Source organism: Megachile rotundata, chromosome 9, assembly GCF_050947335.1.
Source record: "Megachile rotundata isolate GNS110a chromosome 9, iyMegRotu1, whole genome shotgun sequence".
Classification (NCBI taxonomy): Eukaryota; Metazoa; Arthropoda; class Insecta; order Hymenoptera; family Megachilidae; genus Megachile; species Megachile rotundata.
This window is the reverse complement of record NC_134991.1, coordinates 2,056,005-2,078,044: the sequence shown is the minus strand read 5'-3', so window position 1 is coordinate 2,078,044 and position 22,040 is coordinate 2,056,005. Positions and strand designations below refer to the sequence as shown.

The 22,040-nt window shown below is 47.0% G+C and overlaps 1 protein-coding gene across 1 annotated transcript; it reads left to right on the top strand.

Moving 5' to 3' along the window:
- Positions 1-2,132: 2,132 nt before the first annotated feature.
- Positions 2,133-7,331, top strand: LOC143265171 (uncharacterized). Its single transcript, XM_076535652.1, has one exon. It carries the CDS (start codon positions 2,133-2,135, stop codon positions 7,329-7,331), a length of 5,199 nt encoding a protein of 1,732 aa, XP_076391767.1.
- The last annotated feature ends 14,709 nt before the right edge of the window (positions 7,332-22,040 follow it).

The window sequence follows — 22,040 nt, the reverse complement described above, 5'->3', positions numbered from 1 at the left end:
CGGCCTTGGGATTTCGACATTTGGGATTTCGGCCCTTGGGATTTAGGCCTTTGGAATTTCGACCTTTGGGATTTCGGCATTGGGATTTCGACATTTGGGATTTCGGCCTTTGGGATTTCGGCCTTTGGGATTCCGGCCTTTGGGATTTCGGCCTTTGGAATTTCCGGCTTTGGGATTTCGGCCTTGGGATTTCGACATTTGGGATTTCGGCCTTTGGGATCTCGGCCTTTGGGATTTCAGCCTTTGGGATTTCCGCCTTTAGGATATCGGAATTTGGGATTTCGAGCTTTGGGATTTCGGCATTTTGGGAATTCATCCTTTGGGGTTTCGGCATTGGGATTTCGATATTTGGGATTTCGGCCTTTGGAATTTCGACCTTTGGGATTTCGGTCTTTGGAATTTCGACCTTTGGGATTTCGGCTATTTGGGAATTCATCCTTTGGGATTTCGGTCTTGAGATTTCGACATTTGGGATTGCGGCCTTTGGGATTTTTACCTTTGGAATTTCAGCCTTTTGGGAATTCATCCCTTGGGATTTCGGCCTTGGGGATTTCGGCCTTTGGGATGTCGGCCTTTGGGATCTCGGCCTTTGGGATTTCGGCCTTTGGGATTTCCGCCTTTAGGATATCGGAATTTGGGATTTCGACCTTTGGGATTTCGGCCTTTGGGATTTCGGCCTTAGGTATTTCGGCCTTGGGATTTCGACATTTGGGATTTCGGCCTTTGGGATTTCGGCCTTTGGAATTTCGACCTTTGGGATTTCGGCATTGGGATTTCGACATTTGGGATTTCGGCCTTTGGGATTTCGGCCTTTGGGATTCCGGCCTTTGGGATTTCGGCCTTTGGAATTTCCTGCTTTGGGATTTCGGCCTTGGGATTTCGACATTTGGGATTTCGGCCTTTGGGATCTCGGCCTTTGGGATTTCCGCCTTTAGGATATCGGAATTTGGGATTTCGACCTTTGGGATTTCGGCCTTTTGGGAATTCATCCTTTGGGGTTTCGGCATTGGGATTTCGAAATTTGGGATTTCGGCCTTTGGGATTTCGGCCTTTGGAATTTCGACCTTTGGGATTTCGGCCTTTGGAATTGTTAAGACATCAAGGGCACAACTTTATGATACGGCTAAATATTCGTAGAGTCATTTGTAACCGTTAGTTTTTTCCTCTTTATGAGTTTCAGCAGGCCGGCCTGCAGCCAGTATGCGGCACATAAGGTCACTTAGAAATTTAGCTATTGTTCAGTTTTTTTGCTTCAGCCCGGGTATCATAAAGTCGTATTCCAGAGGGTTCCTTAGAAATTCAGAAATTAGTGTCCCCAAGGATCTTGACCTGACGGAATTTCCCCGATGTTGCCAAACATGCGTTGACGACAGTGACCAGCCTGTCACCCCCGCTCCAGGGATGTACCGCGCTTTGGGCGCACTGGAAGGGGATGACACGGTATTGGTCACCTTATTTTTAGGAAATAGCAAACTTAGAATTAGGACCCACCCTCTTTTTAGGAGAAAGAGGTGGGGTGCGAAACCGACTTGACGTCGAAGCGAATGTCGTCAGGAAGAATCAGAAATCTTTAGCACTCGTATCAGTAATAGTTTCAGCTCAGCAAATCTTGTCTCAATATATCAGTTTTCCACTTAGAATATACCAGTTAGTAACCAACAGACTTAGTTTTTTATTCCCGAATCAGTCGGGTGGTCCTTCGGAGTTTAGGCGGCACGAAGTGCAATACCCAAAACTCAGAGACTCAGACGCTGTGTTTAACATTTGGTCCTCCGAGCCAGATAAGGAGTCAACCAGCATCAGGCACATCAATACTCTGTCAACCCATCAGTAGTGGGTCTCAGTGAGGAGGTACAAGGAGTATCAACGCTATCAGGAGTCATCCGCAGGCAGTTTAGAAGTCGGTGGATTCCAAGGAGCGCATCAGGACTCAACCAGGAGGCCTACGATACGTTACATCGACGTGCCGACGGACTCAACCAGGAGGCCTACGATACGTTATGTCGACGTGCCGACGGAGTCAACAGGAGCAGACAGCAAATAACTGCATCGAGCTCATCAGCAGGGCAGTACCGAGTAACATCAAGTTGTAAGTCCAACATCCTTATTTCTCTTGTGTCAACACGCGTAGGATGGATGAATTTAAATCACTTGTCGTTGAGCGGGGTTCGATCAAGGCGGCGTTGACGCGATTACAGAAATTCTTTAAAGATAACGCGGGCGTTACGACAGTAGGATCGCTCCGGAAACGCTTGGCAGCGAATATTGTATTGTATGAGAAGTTTAACAGTGTTCAGACGCGAATTGAAATCTTAGTTGCGAATAGTGAAGCAGCGGCGTCACATGCTGCAGAAAGAGAGACGTTTGAAACATCCTATTTTGATTTAGTAGACGCGATAGAGACACATATCGCGAAATTAGAGGGCCCACAACGGGCAGAGGCAAATATTAGTCCTGTAGCTTGTAGCGCTATCTCAGGAGCAGCTATTAACGTTAGGTTGCCGACAATACAGCTACCGTCATTCGATGGTAATTATAGTCATTGGTTACGATTTCGGGATTCATTCATTTCTTTAGTGCATCAGAATGAAACGCTATCAGATGTTCAACGTTTCCATTATTTAAATTCCTCTCTTAAAGGAGCCGTATCGCGAGTTATTCATAGTCTAGGAGTCTCAGAAGCCAATTATAAATTAGCGTGGCAATTGTTAAACTCGCGATACGAGAATTCAACGGCTCTCAAACGACACCATGTGACTGCGTTGCTCGATTTAGTACCGATACAGAAGCAATCAGAAGGCGCGTTGCGAGAATTTTTAGATGATGCGACAAATCATCGTATCGCCCTTAAGGCATTAGGCGAATCCGTAGATAGTTGGGATACCCTGATCATTCCTTTATTATCTAGAAAATTAGACTCGGTTTCCGTCAGGGAATGGGAGAGGAGAATTTCTTCTCAATCTCAAATGCCGACTTTTACACAATTCTCAGAATTCCTTGAAGAACGAGCAAAGTATTTAGGCAATATTTCGACTAATGCTCAGCAGGTACCAACGCAAAGGTTCGACCAGCGAACCCGTGCGGCAGGTAATCAGCGCGTAAATCCAGTCAGCTCGCACATAGTTAATACAGGGGCATGTCCGGTTTGTAAAGGGATCCACGCAATTTACCATTGCGACAAATTTAAATCATTAGAGCCGCTCAAGAAAACAAAGATTGTTCAGGAAGCACAAGTGTGTTATAATTGCTTACAGTCCGGTCACCGCGTTAAAGCATGCACGCGATCGCAATGCCGAATTTGTGGTAGAAAACATCATTCTTTATTACACCGCGACGATATTCATACGGTCAAGCCCACAAATCCAACTGGCAGTGTGACCACAGAAGTAGAGCCAACAGAACCACAGCCTTTAGTTTCACATGTTAGTAGTAAACCCCAAACATATACGATTTTATCAACCGCCATTGTTTATGTTACCGACTACAAGGGTCAATCACACAAATGTAGAGTACTATTAGATTCAGGGTCACAAGCCAATTTTATAACTTCAGAATTTTGTAACCGGATTGGTATCCGTCCGAAATTGGTAGAGTCCACCGTAACAGGGTTAGGGAAGGCAATAAATTCCATTAAGGGAAAAGCAAATATTAGAATTCAGTCAAGGTATAACAAGTATCAAGTTAGTTTAGATTGCCTTCTGATAGATCAGATCACAACTAACATGCCAAACTTCTCCTTAACGCAAGAAAAAGTAGAAATTCCAAAACACATAGAGTTAGCTGATCCGAATTTCCATATTCCACAACCGATTGATATGCTCATCGGGGCCAGTTTGTTTTGGTCGCTTCTTTGTGTCGGTCAACATACATGTCGTTCAGGGATAGTATGCCAAAAAACTCAACTTGGTTGGATTATAGGTGGCACATTTAGCTGGGCCGATAGGGAATCACAAGGAGCAAAGGCTTGCCATTTAATTACACAAGTCGACCTTCAGTCGCAATTAGAAAAATTTTGGAGTATTGAAGAAATCGGGCCGGGTGAAACTAAATTTATAGACGATTGTGAATTACATTTTCAACAAACAACACGACAAGACATAGACGGACGTTACATAGTCAGTATTCCTTTCAAAGAAAATATCAATCAATTAGGCGATTCACGGCAACAAGCCGAGCGACGATTGTATGCTTTGGAACGGAAGTTAGTTAGAAACCCTCAGTTAAAGCAAAAGTACGTAGAATTTTTAAAGGAATATGAAACATTAGGTCACATGACACCCATAGTACAGTCTTCAGAAACAACACAGTTACAATATTATCTTCCACACCACGCCGTAACTAAGATAGATAGCACAACAACGAAGGTTCGTGTTGTGTTCGATGGTTCGGCAAAATCATCATCTGGATTGTCATTAAATGATACACAATTAATAGGTCCCACAGTTCAAAACGATTTAATGTCAATTTTAATTAGATTTAGGTACCATAAGTACGTCATTTCAGCGGACATTGAGAAAATGTACCGTCAAGTTTTAATTGAGCCGTCTCAGAGGAAATTTCAAAAGATTTTGTGGCGATCAGATCCACAATCTCCAATCCAGGAATTCGAGTTAAATACAATAACATACGGTACCGCGTCTACTCCGTTTCTGGCCACGCGGGTTTTACGAGAAATAGGATTAAAATGTGCAGATAGTTTCCCAGAAATTAGTAGAATAATCATCAATGATTTTTATGTAGATGACCTGTTGACAGGTGCTCAGACATCAACCGAATTAAATAAATTAAAATCAGATATTACAAAAATACTGCTTCAATCCGGAATGCACCTTCGTAAATGGGCAACAAATTGCCCTGAGATCGAATCAATAATACATAACAACCAAGAAATTGTAATTGAGAAGGACCCAAAAACGTTAGGTTTATTGTGGTCACCGAAAACTGATCAATTAAATTTTAGGATTAAATTTAACGATAGTAGCCGAATTACGAAGCGTGTGATCCTATCAGAAATCGCACAACTGTTTGATCCGTTAGGTCTGTTAGGTCCACTTATTGTAACAGCAAAATTAATTTTACAACGGCTATGGCAGATCCAGGCAGGGTGGGATGAGTCCATTTCTCAGGATCTTCGTACCCAATGGTTACAATATCGGGACGACATAGCACAAATTCAAACAATTAGAATTCCACGTTGCACTATTTCGAATAGATTAGATACAAACATAAAGATAGAGTTACACGGATTCTCAGACGCGTCGGAAAGGGCATACAGGGCGTGTGTCTACCTGCGTTCTCGGGATACGGCAGGTCAATGGACAACAGCATTGCTATGCGCGAAATCGCGAGTAGCACCTCTTAAAGCAGTATCGTTACCGCGATTGGAACTCTGCGGTGCGTTATTGTTAGCGCAATTAGTTAAGAAAATTAGGATAGCATTATCATTAGTAGAGTTAATTGAGCATTTGTGGACAGATTCTACTATAACACTCGCGTGGTTACGCAGTACACCAACTAGATGGAAGACTTTCGTAGCCAACCGAGTTTCAGAGATTCAGTCAGTAACGTCAGTAGATAGTTGGAAGCATGTGGCCTCCGGAGATAATCCTGCGGACATGATTTCACGAGGGGTTAGATTATCAGTACTCGCACAGTCAAAAATTTGGTGGTCAGGTCCTGCGTGGCTTTCAAAGGATGTAGAGTCGTGGCCCATTTCAACAGAAGTGCATGTAGCACCTATTTTAGAGGAGAGAATAATTAAGAATGCCCTGGCTGTATTTACCAATGAGAAACTGAGCATTTTTGAAAAATTTTCTAATTATACGCGACTGGTTAGAGTCACAGCATATATTTTTAGATTTACTCGCAATTCTCAGCTAAAGTGTAGGAATAACCAAGCAATGGTTCTAAGATCGGGTTCAGAGCCGTTGACAACAACGGAATTAGATCAGGCACGTATACGCTTGGAGCGTCTTGCACAACAGGAAGCGTTTCCGCATGAAATAGCCGCATTAGAATCGGGGCAGCCAATTTCAAAATCGAGTTCATTGAGGTCATTAAATGCATTTTTGGACAGTAAAGGAGTGATCAGGGTGGGCGGCAGGCTTGCGAACGCACCAATTCCTTACGATACAAAGTATCCCGTAATACTTCCGGCCAAGCACCCGTTTACGGAATTAGTTATTAGGTACGAGCATATTCGCTTGTTACACGCAGGTAATCAAGCAGTACTAGCATCATTGCGTACGCGGTACTGGCCTCTATCATGTAGAAATAATGTGAGACGAATCATACGCAATTGCATAAGATGCGTTCGAGCCAACCCTGTTAGCGAAACTCACCAAATGGGTCAGCTACCTGCAGCTAGGGTTACCCCATCACGACCTTTTTTCACCTGCGGTGTAGATTATGCGGGTCCATTTTACACAAAGGAAAGAACGAGAAGTAAAGTTAGTGTAAAGGCGTACTTATGCATTTTTGTATGTTTTGTTACAAAGGCGGTACACTTGGAACTAGCGACAGATTTAAGCACAAATGCATTTATTCAATGTTTAAGAAGATTTATTGCGCGTCGAGGTAGGTGTCGTTGCATCGTGTCAGACAATGGTACAAATTTTGTCGGAGCGCGAAATGAGTTAGCCGAGTTAGGGGCATTAATAAAAGATAAGCGTCATAATAAGTTAATAAGTGATACACTAAATTTAGATGGTATTGAATGGAAGTTAATACCTCCACACGCACCACATTTTGGTGGCTTATGGGAGCGGGCAGTTAGATCCGCAAAACATCATGTAAAACGCGTAATCGGGGACCAACGTCTTACATTCGAAGAGTTGTATACGTTGTTGACACAAGTAGAATCCTGCTTGAATTCCAGACCCCTTTCTCCCATGTCCTCAGATCCTACCGATTTCGGTCCGTTAACACCTGGACACTTCCTAATCGGTACTGCTCCAACGAGTTTACCAGATCGTAACTTGGAGGATGTCAAAACTAATAGATTGAATAGATTCCAGTTGCTACAACAAATGTTCCAACATTTTTGGCGACGGTGGCAAGCTGAATGCATCCATGAGATGCAACAACGATACAAGTGGCGCAGCATCACCAAACAGATAATCATAGGCGCACTGGTTATTATCAAAGAAGAAAATACACCACCACTTCATTGGAGTTTGGGACGAGTGGTGGAAGTGCACCCAGGTCAAGATGGCATCATAAGAGTTGCAACCGTGAGGACCGCTGCTGGGATCATCAAACGACCAGTCACAAAACTTTGCTTATTACCCATAGACCCGATAGCAGATTCCCCTACAAATCCTGTTATTTAAAGAGAAAAAAAAAGAGAACATTCAGTTTTATAATTATGTACATATGTAAATAGTGTAAATATTGTAAATTAATCGTAGCCGTAGTCAATTTTATAGATCTCAATATTTTAGTTACTTCATTATTATTTTAGTATGTAATAAGCACATTCGCGCACTATTTAGTTCAGTATAATATTAGATCATGTAGATCCATAGTGGAGTTTAGACATCGTGACAATATATTGTATTAGTTAGAATACATTGTTGAACATGTATATGTTCAAGGTGGGCGGCATGTTAAGACATCAAGGGGACAACTTTATGATACGGCTAAATATTCGTAGAGTCATTTGTAACCGTTAGTTTTTTCCTCTTTATGAGTTTCAGCAGGCCGGCCTGCAGCCAGTATGCGGCACATAAGGTCACTTAGAAATTTAGCTATTGTTCAGTTTTTTTGCTTCAGCCCGGGTATCATAAAGTCGTATTCCAGAGGGTTCCTTAGAAATTCAGAAATTAGTGTCCCCAAGGATCTTGACCTGACGGAATTTCCCCGATGTTGCCAAACATGCGTTGACGACAGTGACCAGCCTGTCACCCCCGCTCCAGGGATGTACCGCGCTTTGGGCGCACTGGAAGGGGATGACACGGTATTGGTCACCTTAGTTTTAGGAAATAGCAAACTTAGAATTAGGACCCACCCTCTTTTTAGGAGAAAGAGGTGGGGTGCGAAACCGACTTGACGTCGAAGCGAATGTCGTCAGGAAGAATCAGAAATCTTTAGCACTCGTATCAGTAATAGTTTCAGCTCAGCAAATCTTGTCTCAATATATCAGTTTTCCACTTAGAATATACCAGTTAGTAACCAACAGACTTAGTTTTTTATTCCCGAATCAGTCGGGTGGTCCTTCGGAGTTTAGACGGCACGAAGTGCAATACCCAAAACTCAGAGACTCAGACGCTGGGTTTAACAGGAATTTCGACCTTTGGGATTTCGGCCTTTGGAATTTCGACCTTTGGGATTTCGGCTATTTGGGAATTTATCCTTTGGGATTTCGGCATTGGGATTTCGACATTTGGGATTTCGGCCTTTGTGATTTCGGCCTTTGGGATTCCGGCCTTTGGGATTTCGGCCTTTGGAATTTCCGGCTTTGGTATTTCGGCCTTGGGATTTCGACATTTGCGATTTCGGCCTTTGGGATCTCGGCCTTTGGAACTTCGGCCTTTGGGACTAAGGCCTTTGGGATTTCGGCCTTTGGAATTTCGACCTTTGGGATTTCGGCTATTTGGGAATTCATCCTTTGGGATTTCGGTCTTGAGATTTCGACATTTGGGATTGCGACCTTTGGGATTTTTACCTTTGGAATTTCAGCCTTTTGGGAATTCATCCCTTGGGATTTCGGCCTTGGGGATTTCGGCCTTTGGGATGTCGGCCTTTGGAATTTCAGCCTTTGGGATTTCGGCCTTTGCGATTACGGCCCTTGGAATTTCGGCCTTTGGGATTTCGGCCTTTTGGGAATTAATCCTTTGGGATTTCGGCCTTTGGGATTTCGGCCTTTGAGATTTCGGCCTTTGGGACTTCGGCCTTTGGGACTTCGGCCTTTGGGACTTCGGCCTTTGGGATTTCGGCCTATGGGATTTCGACCTTTGGGATTTCGGCCCTTTGGGAATTCATCAATTCGTATTTTGGCCTTGGGATTTCGACATTTGCGATTTCGGCCTTCGGAATTTCGGCCTTTTGGGAATTCAACCTTTGGGATTTCGGCATTGGGATTTCGGCCTTTGGGATTTCGGCCTTTGGGATTTCGGCTTTTGGGATTTCGGCCTTTGGGATTTCGGCCTTTGGGATTTCGGCGTTTGGGATGTCGGCCTTTGGAATTTCCGCCTTTAGGATATCGGCCCTAGGGATTTCGGCCTTTGGGATTTCGGCCTTTGGTATTTCGACCTTTGGGATTTCGACCTTTGGGATTTCGACCTTTGGGATTTCGACCTTTGGGATTTCGACCTTTGGGATTTCGGTCCTTGCGATTTCGGCCCTTGGGATTTCGGCCTTTGGGATTTCGGCCTTTGGGATTTAGGCCATTGGGATTTCGGCCTTTGGGATTTCGACCTTTGGGATTTGGACCTTTGGGGTTTCAGCCTCCTGGGAATTCATCCTTTGGGATTTCGGTCTTGGGATTTCGACATTTGGGATTTCGGCCTTTGGGATTTCTTCGTGTGGGATTTCGGCCTTTGGAATTTCCCCCTTTAGGATATCGGCCTTTGGGATTTCGGCCTTTGAGATTTCGGCCTTTGGGATTTCGGCCCTTGGTTTTTCGGCGTTTGGGATTTCGGCCATTGGAATTTCGACCTTTGGGATTTCGGCTTTTTGGGAATTCATCCTTTGGGATTTCGGTCTTGAGATTTCGACATTTGGGATTGCGGGCTTTGGGATTTTTACCTTTGGAATTTCAGCCTTTTGGGAATTCATCCCTTAGGATTTCGGCCTTGGGGATTTCGGCCTTTGGGATGTCGGCCTTTGGAGTTTCAGCCTTTGGGATTTTGGCCTTTGGGATTTCGGCCTTTTGGGAATTCATCCTTTGGGATTTCGGCATTGGGATTTCGACATTTGGGATTTCGGCATTTGGGATTTCGGCCTTTGGAATTTCGACCGTTCGGATTTCGGCATTTTCGGAATTCAGCTTTTGGAATTCCGACATTTGGTATTTCGGCCTTTGGGGTGTCGGCCTTTGGGATTTCGGCCTTTGGGATTTCGGCCTTTGGGATTTCGGCCTTTGGGATTTCGGCCTTTGGGATTTCGGCTTTTGGGATTTTGGCCCTTGGGATTTCGGCCTTTGGAATTTCGGCATTTGGGACTTCGGCCTTTGGGATTTCGGCCTTTGTGATTTCGGCCTTTGGGATTTCGGCCATTGGGATTTCCGCCTTTGGGATCTCGGCCTTTGGGATTTCGGCGTTTGGGATTGCGGCCTTTGGAATTTCGACCTTTGGAATTTCGGCCTTTGGGATTTCGGCCTTTGGGATTTCGGCGTTTGGGATTTCGGCCTTTGGGATTTCGGCATTGGGATTTCGATATTTGGGATTTCGGCCTTTGGGATTTCGGTCTTTGGGATGTCGGCCTTTGGATTTTCCGGCTTTGGGATTTCGGCCTTTGAGATTTCGGCCTTTGGGATTTCGACCTTTGGGCTTCCGGCCTTTGGAATTTCGGCCTTTGGGTTTCCAGCCATTGGGATTTTGTCCTTTGGGGTTTCAGCCTCTTGGGAATTCATCCTTTGGGATTTCGGCATTGGGATTTCGACATTTGGGATTTCGGCCTTTGGGATTTCTTCGTGTGGGATTACGGCCTTTTGGGAATTCATCCCTTGGGATTCCGGTCCTTGGGATTGCGGCCTTTGGGATTTCGGCCTTTGGGATTTCGGCCTTTGGGATTTCGGCCTTTGGGATTTCGGCCTTTGTGATTTCGGCCTTTGGGACTTCGGCCTTTGTGATTTCAGCCTTAGGGATTTCGGCCTTTGGGATTTCGACCTTTGCGATTTGGACCTTTGGGCTTCCGGCCTTTGGGATTTCGGCCTTTGGGTTTTCAGCCTTTGGGATTTTGACCTTTGGGGTTTCGGCCTCTTGGGAATTCATCCTTTGGGATTTCGGCCTTGAGATTTCGACATTTGGAATTTCGGCCTTTGGGATTTCTTCGTGTGGGATTTCGGCCATTGGAATTTCCGCCTTTAGGATATCGGCCTTTGGGATTTCGGCCTTTGAGATTTCGGCCTTTGGGTTATCGGCATTTGGGATTTCGGCCTTTGGAATTTCGGCCTTTGGGATTTCGGGCTTTGGGATTTCGGCCTTTGGGATTTCGGTCTTCGGGATTTCGGCCTTTGGGATTTCGGCCTTTGGGATTACGGCCCTTGGGATTTTGGCCTTTGGGATTTCGGCCTTTTGGGAATTAATCCTTTGGGATTTCGGAATCGGGATTTCGACATTTGGGATTTCGGCCTTTGGGATTTCGGCCTTTGGGATTTCGGCCTTTGGGATTTCGGCCTTTGGAATTTCCGGCTTTGGGATTTCGGCCTTTGAGATTTCGGCCTTTGGGATTTCGGCGTTTGGGATTTTGGCCCTTGGGATTTCGGCCTTTGGGATTTCGGCCTTTGGAATTTCCGGCTTTGGGATTTCGGCCTTTGGGATTTCGGCCTTTGGGATTTCGGCCATTGGGATTTCGGCTTTTGGGATTTCGGAAGTTGGGATTTCGGCCTTTGGGATTTCAGCCTTCGGGATTTCGGCCTTTGGGATTTCGGCCTTTGGGATTTCGGCCTTTGGGATTTCGGCCTTTGGGATTACGGCCTTTGGGATTTCGGCCTTTGAGATTTCGGCGCTTTGGGAATTCATCCATTGGGATTTCGGAATTGGGATTTCGACATTTGGGACTTCTGCCTTTGGGATTTCGGCCTTTGGGATTTCGGCCTTTGGGATTTCGGCCTTTTGGGAATTCATCCTTTGGGATTTCGGAATTGGGATTTCGACATTTGGGATTTCGGCCTTTGCGATTTCGGCCTTTGGGATTTCGGCCTTTGGGATTTCGGCCTTTGGGATTTCGGCCTTTGGGATTTCGGCCTTTGGGATTTCGGCCTTTGGGATTTCGGCCTTTGGGATTTCGGCCTTTGGGATTTCGGCCTTTGGGATTTCGGCCTTTGGGATTTCTGCCTTTGGAATTTCCGGCTTTGGGATTTCGGCCTTGGGATTTCGACATTTGGGATTTCGGCCTTTGGGATCTCGGCCTTTGGGATTTCGGCCTTTGTGATTTCCGCCTTTAGGATATCGGAATTTGGGATTTCGACCTTTGTGATTTCGGCCTGTGGGATTTTAGCCTTTTGGGAATTCATCCTTTGGGATTTCGGCATTGGGATTTCGAAATTTGGGATTTCGGCCTTTGGGATTTCAGCCTTTAGAATTTCAACCTTTGGGATTTTGGCATTTGGGATTTCGGCCTTTGGGATTTTGGCCTTTTGGGATTTCCGCCTTTAGGATATCGGCCTTTGGGATTTCGGCCTTTGGGATTCCGGCCTTTGGTATTTCGGTCTTTGGGATGTCGGTCTTTCGAATTTCAACCTTTGGGATTTCGGCCCTTTGGATTTCGGCCTTTGGGATTTCAGCCCATGGGATTTCGGCCTTTGAGATTTCGACCTTTGGGATTTCGGTCGTTGCGATTTCGGCCCTTGGGATTTCGGCCTTTGGGATTTCGGCCTTTGGGATTTCGGTCTTTGGGATGTCGGCCTTTGGAATTTCCGGCTTTGGGATTTCGGCCTTTGAGATTTCGGCCTTTGGGATTTCGGCCCTTGGGTTTTCGGCATTTGAAACTTCGGCATTTGGGATTTCGGCCTTTGGGATTTCGGCCTTTGAGATTTCGGCCATTGAGATTTCGGCCTTTGGGATTTCGACCTATGGGATTTCGACCATTGGGATTCCGGCCCTTGGGATTGCGGCCTTTGGGATTTCGGCCATTGGGATTTCGGCCTTTGGGATTTCGACCTTTGGGATTTGCACCTTTGGGCTTCCGGCCTTTGGGATTTCGACCTTTGGGTTTTCAGCCTTTGGGATTTTGACCTTTGCGGTTTCAGCTTCCTGGGAATTCATCCTTTGGGATTTCGGCCTTTGAGATTTCGGTCTTTGGTATTTCGGCCCTTTGTTTTTCGGCGTTCGGGATTTCGGCCTTTGTAATTTCGACCTTTGGAATTTCCGTCTTTAGGATATCGGAATTTGGGATTTCGACCTTTGGGATTTCGGCCTTTTGGGAATTCATCCAATGGGATTTCGGCATTGGGATTTCGACATTTGGGATTTCGGCCTTTGCGATTTCGGCCTTTGGGATTTCGGCCTTTGGGATTTCGGCCTTTGGAATTTCGACCTTTGGGATTTCGGCTTTTTGGGAATTCATCCTTTGGGATTTCGGTCTTGAGATTTCGACATTTGGGATTGCGGCCTTTGGGATTTCGATCTTTGGAATTTCGACCGTTGGTATTTCCGCATTTTCGGAATTCAGCCTTTGGGATTCCGACATTTGGGATTTCGGCCTTTGGGGTGTCAGCCTTTGGGATTTCGGCGTTTGGGTTTTCAGCCTTTGGGATTTTGACCTTTGGGGTTTCGGCCTCTTGGGAATTCATCCTTTGGGATTTCGGCCTTGAGATTTCGACATTTGGGATTTCGGCCTTTGGGATTTCTTCGTGTGGGATTTCGGTCATTGGAATTTCCGCCTTTAGGATATCGGCCTTTGGGATTTCGGCCTTTGAGATTTCGGCCTTTGGGTTATCGGCCTTTGGGATTTCGGCCTTTGGAATTTCGGCCTTTGGGGTTTCGGGCTTTGGGATTTCGGCCTTTGGTATTTTGGTCTTTGGGATTTCGGCCTTTGGGATTTCGGCCTTTGGGATTACGGCCCTTGGGATTTCGGCCTTTGGGGTTTCGGCCTTTTGGGAATTAATCCTTTCGGATTTCAGCCTTTGGGATTTCGGCCTTTGGGATTTCGGCCTTTGGGATTTCGGCCTTTTGGGAATTCATCCTTTGGGATTTCGGAATTGGGATTTCGACATTTGGGATTTCGGCCTTTGCGATTTCGGCCTTTGGGATTTCGGCCTTTGGGATTTCGGCCTTTGGGATTTCGGCCTTTGGGATTTCGGCCTTTGGGATTTCGGCCTTTGGGATTTCGGCCTTTGGGATTTCGGCCTTTGGGATTTCGGCCTTTGGGATTTCGGCCTTTGGGATTTCGGCCTTTGGGATTTCGGCCTTTGGAATTTCGGCCTTTGGGATGTCGACCTTTGGGATTTCGGCCTTTAGGGAATTCATCCTTTGGGATTTCGGTCTTGGGATTTCGACATTTCGGATTTCGGCCTTTGGGATTTCGGCCTTTTGGGAATTAATCCTTTGGGATTTCGGCCTTTGGGATTTCGGCCTTTGGGACTTCGGCCTTTGGAATTTCGGCCTTTTGGGAATTCATCCTTTGGGATTTCGGCATTGGGATTTCGGCCTTTGGGATTTTGGCCCTTGGGATTTCGGCCTTTGGGATTTCGGCCTTTGGAATTTCGGCCTTTGGGATTTCGGGCTTTGGGATTTCGGCCTTTGGGATTTCGGCCTTTGGTATTTCGGTCTTTGGGATTTCGGCCTTTGGGATTTCGACCGTTGGGTTCTCGGTCTTTTGGGAATTCATCCTTTGGTATTTCGGCCTTGGCATTTCGGCCTTTGGGGTTTCGGCCTTTGAGATTTCGGCCCTTTTGATTTCAGCCTTTGGGATTTCGGCCTTTGGGATTTCGGCCTTTGGTATTTCGGCCTTTGGGATGTCGACCTTTGGGATTTCGGCCTTTAGTGAATTCATCCTTTGGGATTTCGGTCTTGGGATTTCGACATTTCGGGATTTCGGCATTTAGGATTTCGGCGTTTCGGATTTCGGCGTTTTGAATTTCCGCCTTTAGGATATCGGCCTTTAGGATTTCGGCCTTTGGATTTCGACATTTGGGATTTCGGCCTTTGGGATTTCGGCCTTTTGGGAATTAATCCTTTGGGATTTCGGCCTTTGGGATTCCGGCCTTTGGTATTTCGGCCTTTGGGATTTCGGCCTTTGGGATTTCAGCCTTTGGGATTTCGGCCATTTAGATTTCGGCCTTTGGGATTTCGACCTATGGGATTTCGACCCTTGGGATTCCGGCCCTTGGGATTTCGGCCTTTGGGATTTCGACATATGGGATTTCGACCCATGGGATTCCGGCCCTTGGGATTGCGGCCTTTGGGATTTTGGCCTTTGAGATTTCGGCCTTTGGGATTTCGACCTTTGGGGTTTCGGTCTTTTGGGAATTCATCCTTTGGTATTTCGGCCTTGGCACTTCGGCCCTTGGGGTTTCGGCCTTTGAGATTTCGGCCCTTTTGATTTCAGCCTTTGGGATTTCGACCTTTGGGATTTCGGCCTTTGGGATTTCGGCCTTTGGGATTTCGGCCTTGGGGATTTCGACCATTGGGATTTCGGCCTTTGGTATTTCGGCCTTTGGGATTTCGGCTTTTGGGATGTCGGTCTTTGGAATTTCGGTTTTTGGGATGTCGCTCTTTGGAATTTCAGCCTTTGGAGTTTCGGCCCCTTGGATTTCGGCCTTTGGGATTTCGGCCTTTGGAATTTCCGGCTTTGGGATTTCGGCCTTGGGATTTCGACATTTGGGATTTCGGCCTTTGGGATCTCGGCCTTTGGGATTTCGGCCTTTGTGATTTCCGCCTTTAGGATATCGGAATTTGGGATTTCGACCTTTGGGATTTCGGCCTGTGGGATTTTAGCCTTTTGGGAATTCATCCTTTGGGATTTCGGCGTTGGGATTTCGAAATTTGGGATTTCGGCCTTTGGTATTTCGGTCTTTGGGATGTCGGTCTTTCGAATTTCAACCATTGGGATTTCGGCCCTTTGAATTTCGGCCTTTGGGATTTCAGCCCATGGGATTTCGGCCTTTGAGATTTCGACCTTTGGGATTTCGGTCGTTGCGATTTCGGCCCTTGGGATTTCGGCCTTTGGGATTTCGGCCTTTGGGATTTCGGTCTTTGGGATGTCGGCCTTTCGAATTTCCGGCTTTGGGATTTCGGCCTTTGAGATTTCGGCCTTTGGGATTTCGGCCCTTGGGTTTTCGGCATTTGGAACTTCGGCATTTGGGATTTCGGCCTTTGGGATTTCGGCCTTTGAGATTTCGGCCATTGAGATTTCGGCCTTTGGGATTTCGACCTATGGGATTTCGACCCTTGGGATTCCGGCCCTTGGGATTGCGGCCTTTGGGATTTCGGCCATTGGGATTTCGGCCTTTGGGATTTCGACCTTTGGGATTTGGACCTTTGGGCTTCCGGCCTTTGGGATTTCGACCTTTGGGTTTTCAGCCTTTGGGATTTTAACCTTTGCGGTTTCAGCTTCCTGGGAATTCATCCTTTGGGATTTCGGCCTTTGAGATTTCGACATATGGGATTTCGGCCCTTGGTTTTTCGGCGTTTGGGATTTCGGCCTTTGGAATTTCGACCTTTGGGATTTCGGATTTTTGGGAATTCATACTTTGGGATTTCGGTCTTGAGATTTCGACATTTGGGATTGCGGCCTTTGGGATTTATACCTTTGCAATTTCAGCCTTTTGGGAATTCATCCCATGGGATTTCGGCATTGGGATTTCGACATTTGGGATTTCGGCCTTTGGGATTTCGGTCTTTAGTATTTCGGCCCTTTGTTTTTCGGCGTTTGGGATTTCGGCCTTTGCAATTTCGACCTTTGGAATTTCCGTCTTTAGGATATCGGAATTTGGGATTTCGACCTTTGGGATTTCAGCCTTTTGGGAATTCATCCTTTGGGATTTCGGCATTGGGATTTCGACATTTGGGATTTCGGCCTTCGGGATTTCGATCTTTGGAATTTCGACCGTTGGGATTTCCGCATTTTCGGAATTCAGCCTTTGGGATTCCGACATTTGGGATTTCGGCCTTTGGGGTGTCGGCCTTTGGGATTTCGGCCTTTGGGATTTCGGCTTTTGGGATTTCGGCCTTTGGGATTTCGGCGTTTGGGGTTTCGGCCTTTGGGATTTCGGCCTTTGGAATTTCGGCCTTTGGGATTTCGGCCTTTGGAATTTCGGCCTTTGGGATTTCGGGCTTTGGGATTTCGGCCTTTGGGATTTCGGCCTTTGGAATTTCGACCGTTGGGATTTCGGCATTTTGGGAATTCAGCCTTTGGGATTCCGACATTTGGGATTTCGGCCTTTGGGGTGTCAGCCTTTGGGATTTCGGCGTTTGGGTTTTCAGCCTTTGGGATTTTGACCTTTGGGGTTTCGGCCTCTTGGGAATTCATCCTTTGGGATTTCGGCCTTGAGATTTCGACATTTGGGATTTCGGCCTTTGGGATTTCTTCGTGTGGGATTTCGGGCATTGGAATTTCCGCCTTTAGGATATCGGCCTTTGGGATTTCGGCCTTTGAGATTTCGGCCTTTGGGTTATCGGCCTTTGGGATTTCGGCCTTTGGAATTTCGGCCTTTGGGGTTTCGGGCTATGGGATTTCGGCCTTTGGTATTTCGGTCTTTGGGAATTCGGCCTTTGGGATTTCGGCCTTTGGGATTACGGCCCTTGGGATTTCGGCCTTTGGGGTTTCGGCCTTTTGGGAATTAATCCTTTCGGATTTCAGCCTTTGGGATTTCCGCCTTTGGGATTTCGGCCTCTGGGATTTCGGCCTTTGTGATTTCGGCCTTCTGGGAATTCATCCATTGGGATTTCGGAATTGGGATTTCGACATTTGGGACTTCGGCCTTTGGGATTTCGGCCTTTGGGATTTCGGCCTTTGGGATTTCGGCCTTTGGGATTTCGGCCTTTTGGGAATTCATCCTTTGGGATTTCGGAATTGGGATTTCGACATTTGGGATTTCGGCCTTTGCGATTTCGGCCTTTGGGATTTCGGCCTTTGGGATTTCGGCCTTTGGGATTTCGGCCTTTGGGATTTCGGCCTTTGGGATTTCGGCCTTTGGGATTTCGGCCTTTGGGATTTCGGCCTTTGGGATTTCGGCCTTTGGAATTTCGGCCTTTGGGATGTCGACCTTTGGGATTTCGGCCTTTAGGGAATTCATCCTTTGGGATTTCGGTCTTGGGATTTCGACATTTTGGGATTTCGGCATTTAGGATTTCGGCGTTTCGGATTTCGGCGTTTTGAATTTCCGCCTTTAGGATATCGGCCTTTGGGATTTCGGCCTTGGGATTTCAGCCCATGGGGTTTCGGCCTTTGAGATTTCGACCTTTGGGATTTCGACCTTTGGGATTTCGGTCGTTGCGATTTCGGCCCTTGGGATTTCGGCCTTCGGGATTTCGGCCTTTGGGATTTCGGTCTTTGGGATGTCGGCCTTTGGAATTTCCGGCTTTGGGATTTCGGCCTTTGAGATTTCGGCCTTTGGGATTTCGGCCCTTGGGTTTTCGGCATTTAGAACTTCGGCATTTGGGATTTCGGCCTTTGGGATTTCGGCCTTTGAGATTTCGGCCATTGAGATTTCGGCCTTTGGGATTTCGGCCTTTGGGATTTCAGCCTTTGGGATTTCGACCTTTGGGATTTCGGCCTTTGGGATTTCGGCCTTTGGGATGTCGACCTTTGGGATTTCGGCCTTTAGGGAATTCATCCTTTGGGATTTCGGTCTTGGGATTTCGACATTTCGGATTTCGGCCTTTGGGATTTCGGCCTTTGGGATTTCGGACTTTGGGATTTCGGCCTTTGTGATTTCGGCCTTTGGAATTTCCGGCTTTGGGATTTCGGCCTTGGGATTTCGTCCTTTGGGATTTCGACCTTTGGGTTCTCGGTCTTTTGGGAATTCATCCTTTGGTATTTCGGCCTTGGCATTTCGGCCTTTGGGGTTTCGGCCTTTGAGATTTCGGCCCTTTTGATTTCAGCCTTTGGGATTTCGGCCTTTGGGATTTCGGCCTTTGGGATTTCGGCCTTTGGGATGTCGACCTTTGGGATTTCGGCCTTTAGGGAATTCATCCTTTGGGATTTCGGTCTTGGGATTTCGACATTTTGGGATTTCGGCATTTAGGATTTCGGCGTTTCGGATTTCGGCGTTTTGAATTTCCGCCTTTAGGATATCGGCCTTTGGGATTTCGGCCTTGGGATTTCGACATTTGGGATTTCGGCCTTTGGGATTTCGGCCTTTTAGGAATTAATCCTTTGGGATTTCGGCCTTTGGGATTTCGGCCTTTGGGACTTCGGCCTTTGGGATTTCGGCCTTTGGGATTTCGGCCTTTGGGATTTCGGCCTTTGGGATTGCGGCCTTTGGGATTTCGGCCTTTAGGGAATTCATCCTTTGGGATTTCGGTCTTGGGATTTCGACATTTCGGATTTCGGCCTGTGGGATTTCGGCCTTTTGGGAATTAATCCTTTGGGATTTCGGCCTTTGGGATTTCGGCCTTTGGGACTTCGGCCTTTGGGATTTCGGCCTTTGGGATTTCGGCCTATGGGATTTCGACCTTTGGGATTTCAGCCTTTTGGGAATTCATCAATTGGTATTTTGGCCTTGGGATTTCGACATTTGCGATTTCGGCCTTTGGAATTTCGGCCTTTTGGGAATTCATCCTTTGGGATTTCGGCATTCGGATTTCGGCCTTTGGGATTTCGGCCTTTGGGATTTCGGCCTTTGGGATTTCGGCCTTTGGAATTTCGGCCTTTGGGATTTCGGGCTTTGGGATTTCGGCCTTTGGGATTTCGGCCTTTGGGATTTCGACCGTTGGGATTTCGGCATTTTAGGAATTCAGCCTTTGGGATTCCGATATTTGGGATTTCGGACTTTCGGGTGTCAGCCTTTGGGATTTCGGCGTTTGGGTTTTCAGCCTTTGGGATTTTGACCTTTGGGGTTTCGGCCTCTTGGGAATTCATCCTTTGGGATTCCGGCCTTGAGATTTCGACATTTGGGATTTCGGCCTTTGGGATTTCTTCGTGTGGGATTTCGGCCTTTGGAATTTCGGCCTTTGGGATTTCGGGCTTTGGGATTTCGGCCTTTGGTATTTCGGTCTTTGGGATTTCGGCCTTTGGGATTTTGGCCTTTTGGGATTTCCGCCTTTAGGATATCGGCCTTTGGGATTTCGGCCTTTGGTATTTCGGTCTTTGGGATGTCGGTCTTTCGAATTTCAACCTTTGGGATTTCGGCCCTTTGGATTTCGGCCTTTGGGATTTCAGCCCATGGGATTTCGGCCTTTGAGATTTCGACCTTCGGGATTTCGACTTTTGGGATTTCGGTCGTTGCGATTTCGGCCCTTGGGATTTCGGCCTTTGGGATTTCGGCCTTTGGGATTTCGGTCTATGGGATGTCGGCCTTTGGAATTTCCGGCTTTGGGATTTCGGCCTTTGAGATTTCGGCCTTTGGGATTTCGGCCCTTGGGTTTTCGGCATTGGGAACTTCGGCATTTGGGATTTCGGCCTTTGGGATTTCGGCCTTTGAGATTTCGGCCATTGAGATTTCGGCCTTTGGGATTTCGACCTATGGGATTTCGACCCTTGGGATTCCGGCCCTTGGGATTGCGGCCTTTGGGATTTCGGCCTTTGGGATTTCGGCCTTTGGGATTTCGGCCTTTGGGATTTCGGCCTTTGGGACTTCGGCCTTTGGGATTTCGGCCTTTGGGATTTCGGCCTTTGGGATTTCGGCCTTTGGGATTGCGGCCTTTGGGATTGCGGCCTTTGGGATTTTGGCGTTTCGGATTTCGGCGTTTTGAATTTCCGCCTTTAGGATGTCGGCCTTTGGGATTTCGGCCTTTGGATTTCGACATTTGGGATTTCGGCCTTTGGGATTTCGGCCTTTTGGGAATTAATCCTTTGGGATTTCGGCCTTTGGGATTTCGGCCTTTGGGACTTCGGGCTTTGGGATTTCGGCCTTTGGGATTCCGGCCTTTGGGATTTCGGCCTTTGGGATTTCGGCCTTTGGGATTTCAGCCTTTGGGATTTCGGCCATTTAGATTTCGGCCTTTGGGATTTCGACCTATGGGATTTCGACCCTTGGGATTCCGGCCCTTGGGATTTCGGCCTTTGGGATTTCGACATATGGGATTTCGACCCATGGGATTCCGGCCCTTGGGATTGCGGCCTTTGGGATTTTGGCCTTTGAGATTTCGGTCTTTGGGATTTCGACCTTTGGGGTTTCGGTCTTTTGGGAATTCATCCTTTGGTATTTCGGCCTTGGCACTTCGGCCTTTGGGGTTTCGGCCTTTGAGATTTCGGCCCTTTTGATTTCAGCCTTTGGGATTTCGACCTTTGGGATTTCGGCCTTTGGGATTTCGGCCTTGGGGATTTCGGCCATTGGGATTTCGGCCTTTGGTATTTCGGCCTTTGGGATTTCGGCTTTTGGGATGTCGGTCTTTGGAATTTCGGTTTTTGGGATGTCGCTCTTTGGAATTTCAGCCTTTGGAGTTTCGGCCCCTTGGATTTCGGCCTTTGGGATTTCGGCCTTGGGATTTCGATATTTGGGATTTCGGCCTTTGGGATCTCGGCCTTTGGGATTTCGGCCTTTGTGATTTCCGCCTTTAGGATATCGGAATTTGGGATTTCGACCTTTGGGATTTCGGCCTGTGGGATTTTAGCCTTTTGGGAATTCATCCTTTGGGATTTCGGCATTGGGATTTCGAAATTTGGGATTTCGGCCTTTGGGATTTCAGCCTTTAGAATTTCAACCTTTGGGATTTTGGCATTTGGGATTTCGGCGTTTGGGATTTTGGCCTTTGGTATTTCGGTCTTTGGGATGTCGGTCTTTCGAATTTCAACCTTTGGGATTTCGGCCCTTTGGATTTCGGCCTTTGGGATTTCAGCCCATGGGATTTCGGCCTTTGAGATTTCGACCTTTGGGATTTCGGTCGTTGCGATTTCGGCCCTTGGGATTTCGGCCTTTGGGATTTCGGCCTTTGGGATTTCGGTCTTTGGGATGTCGGCCTTTGGAATTTCCGGCTTTGGGATTTCGGCCTTTGAGATTTCGGCCTTTGGGATTTCGGCCCTTGGGTTTTCGGCATTTGGAACTTCGGCATTTGGGATTTCGGCCTTTGGGATTTCGGCCTTTGAGATTTCGGCCATTGAGATTTCGGCCTTTGGGATTTCGACCTATGGGATTTCGACCCTTGAGATTCCGGCCCTTGGGATTGCGGCCTTTGGGATTTCGGCCATTGGGATTTCGGCCTTTGGGATTTCGACCTTTGGGATTTGGACCTTTGGGCTTCCGGCCTTTGGGATTTCGACCTTTGGGTTTT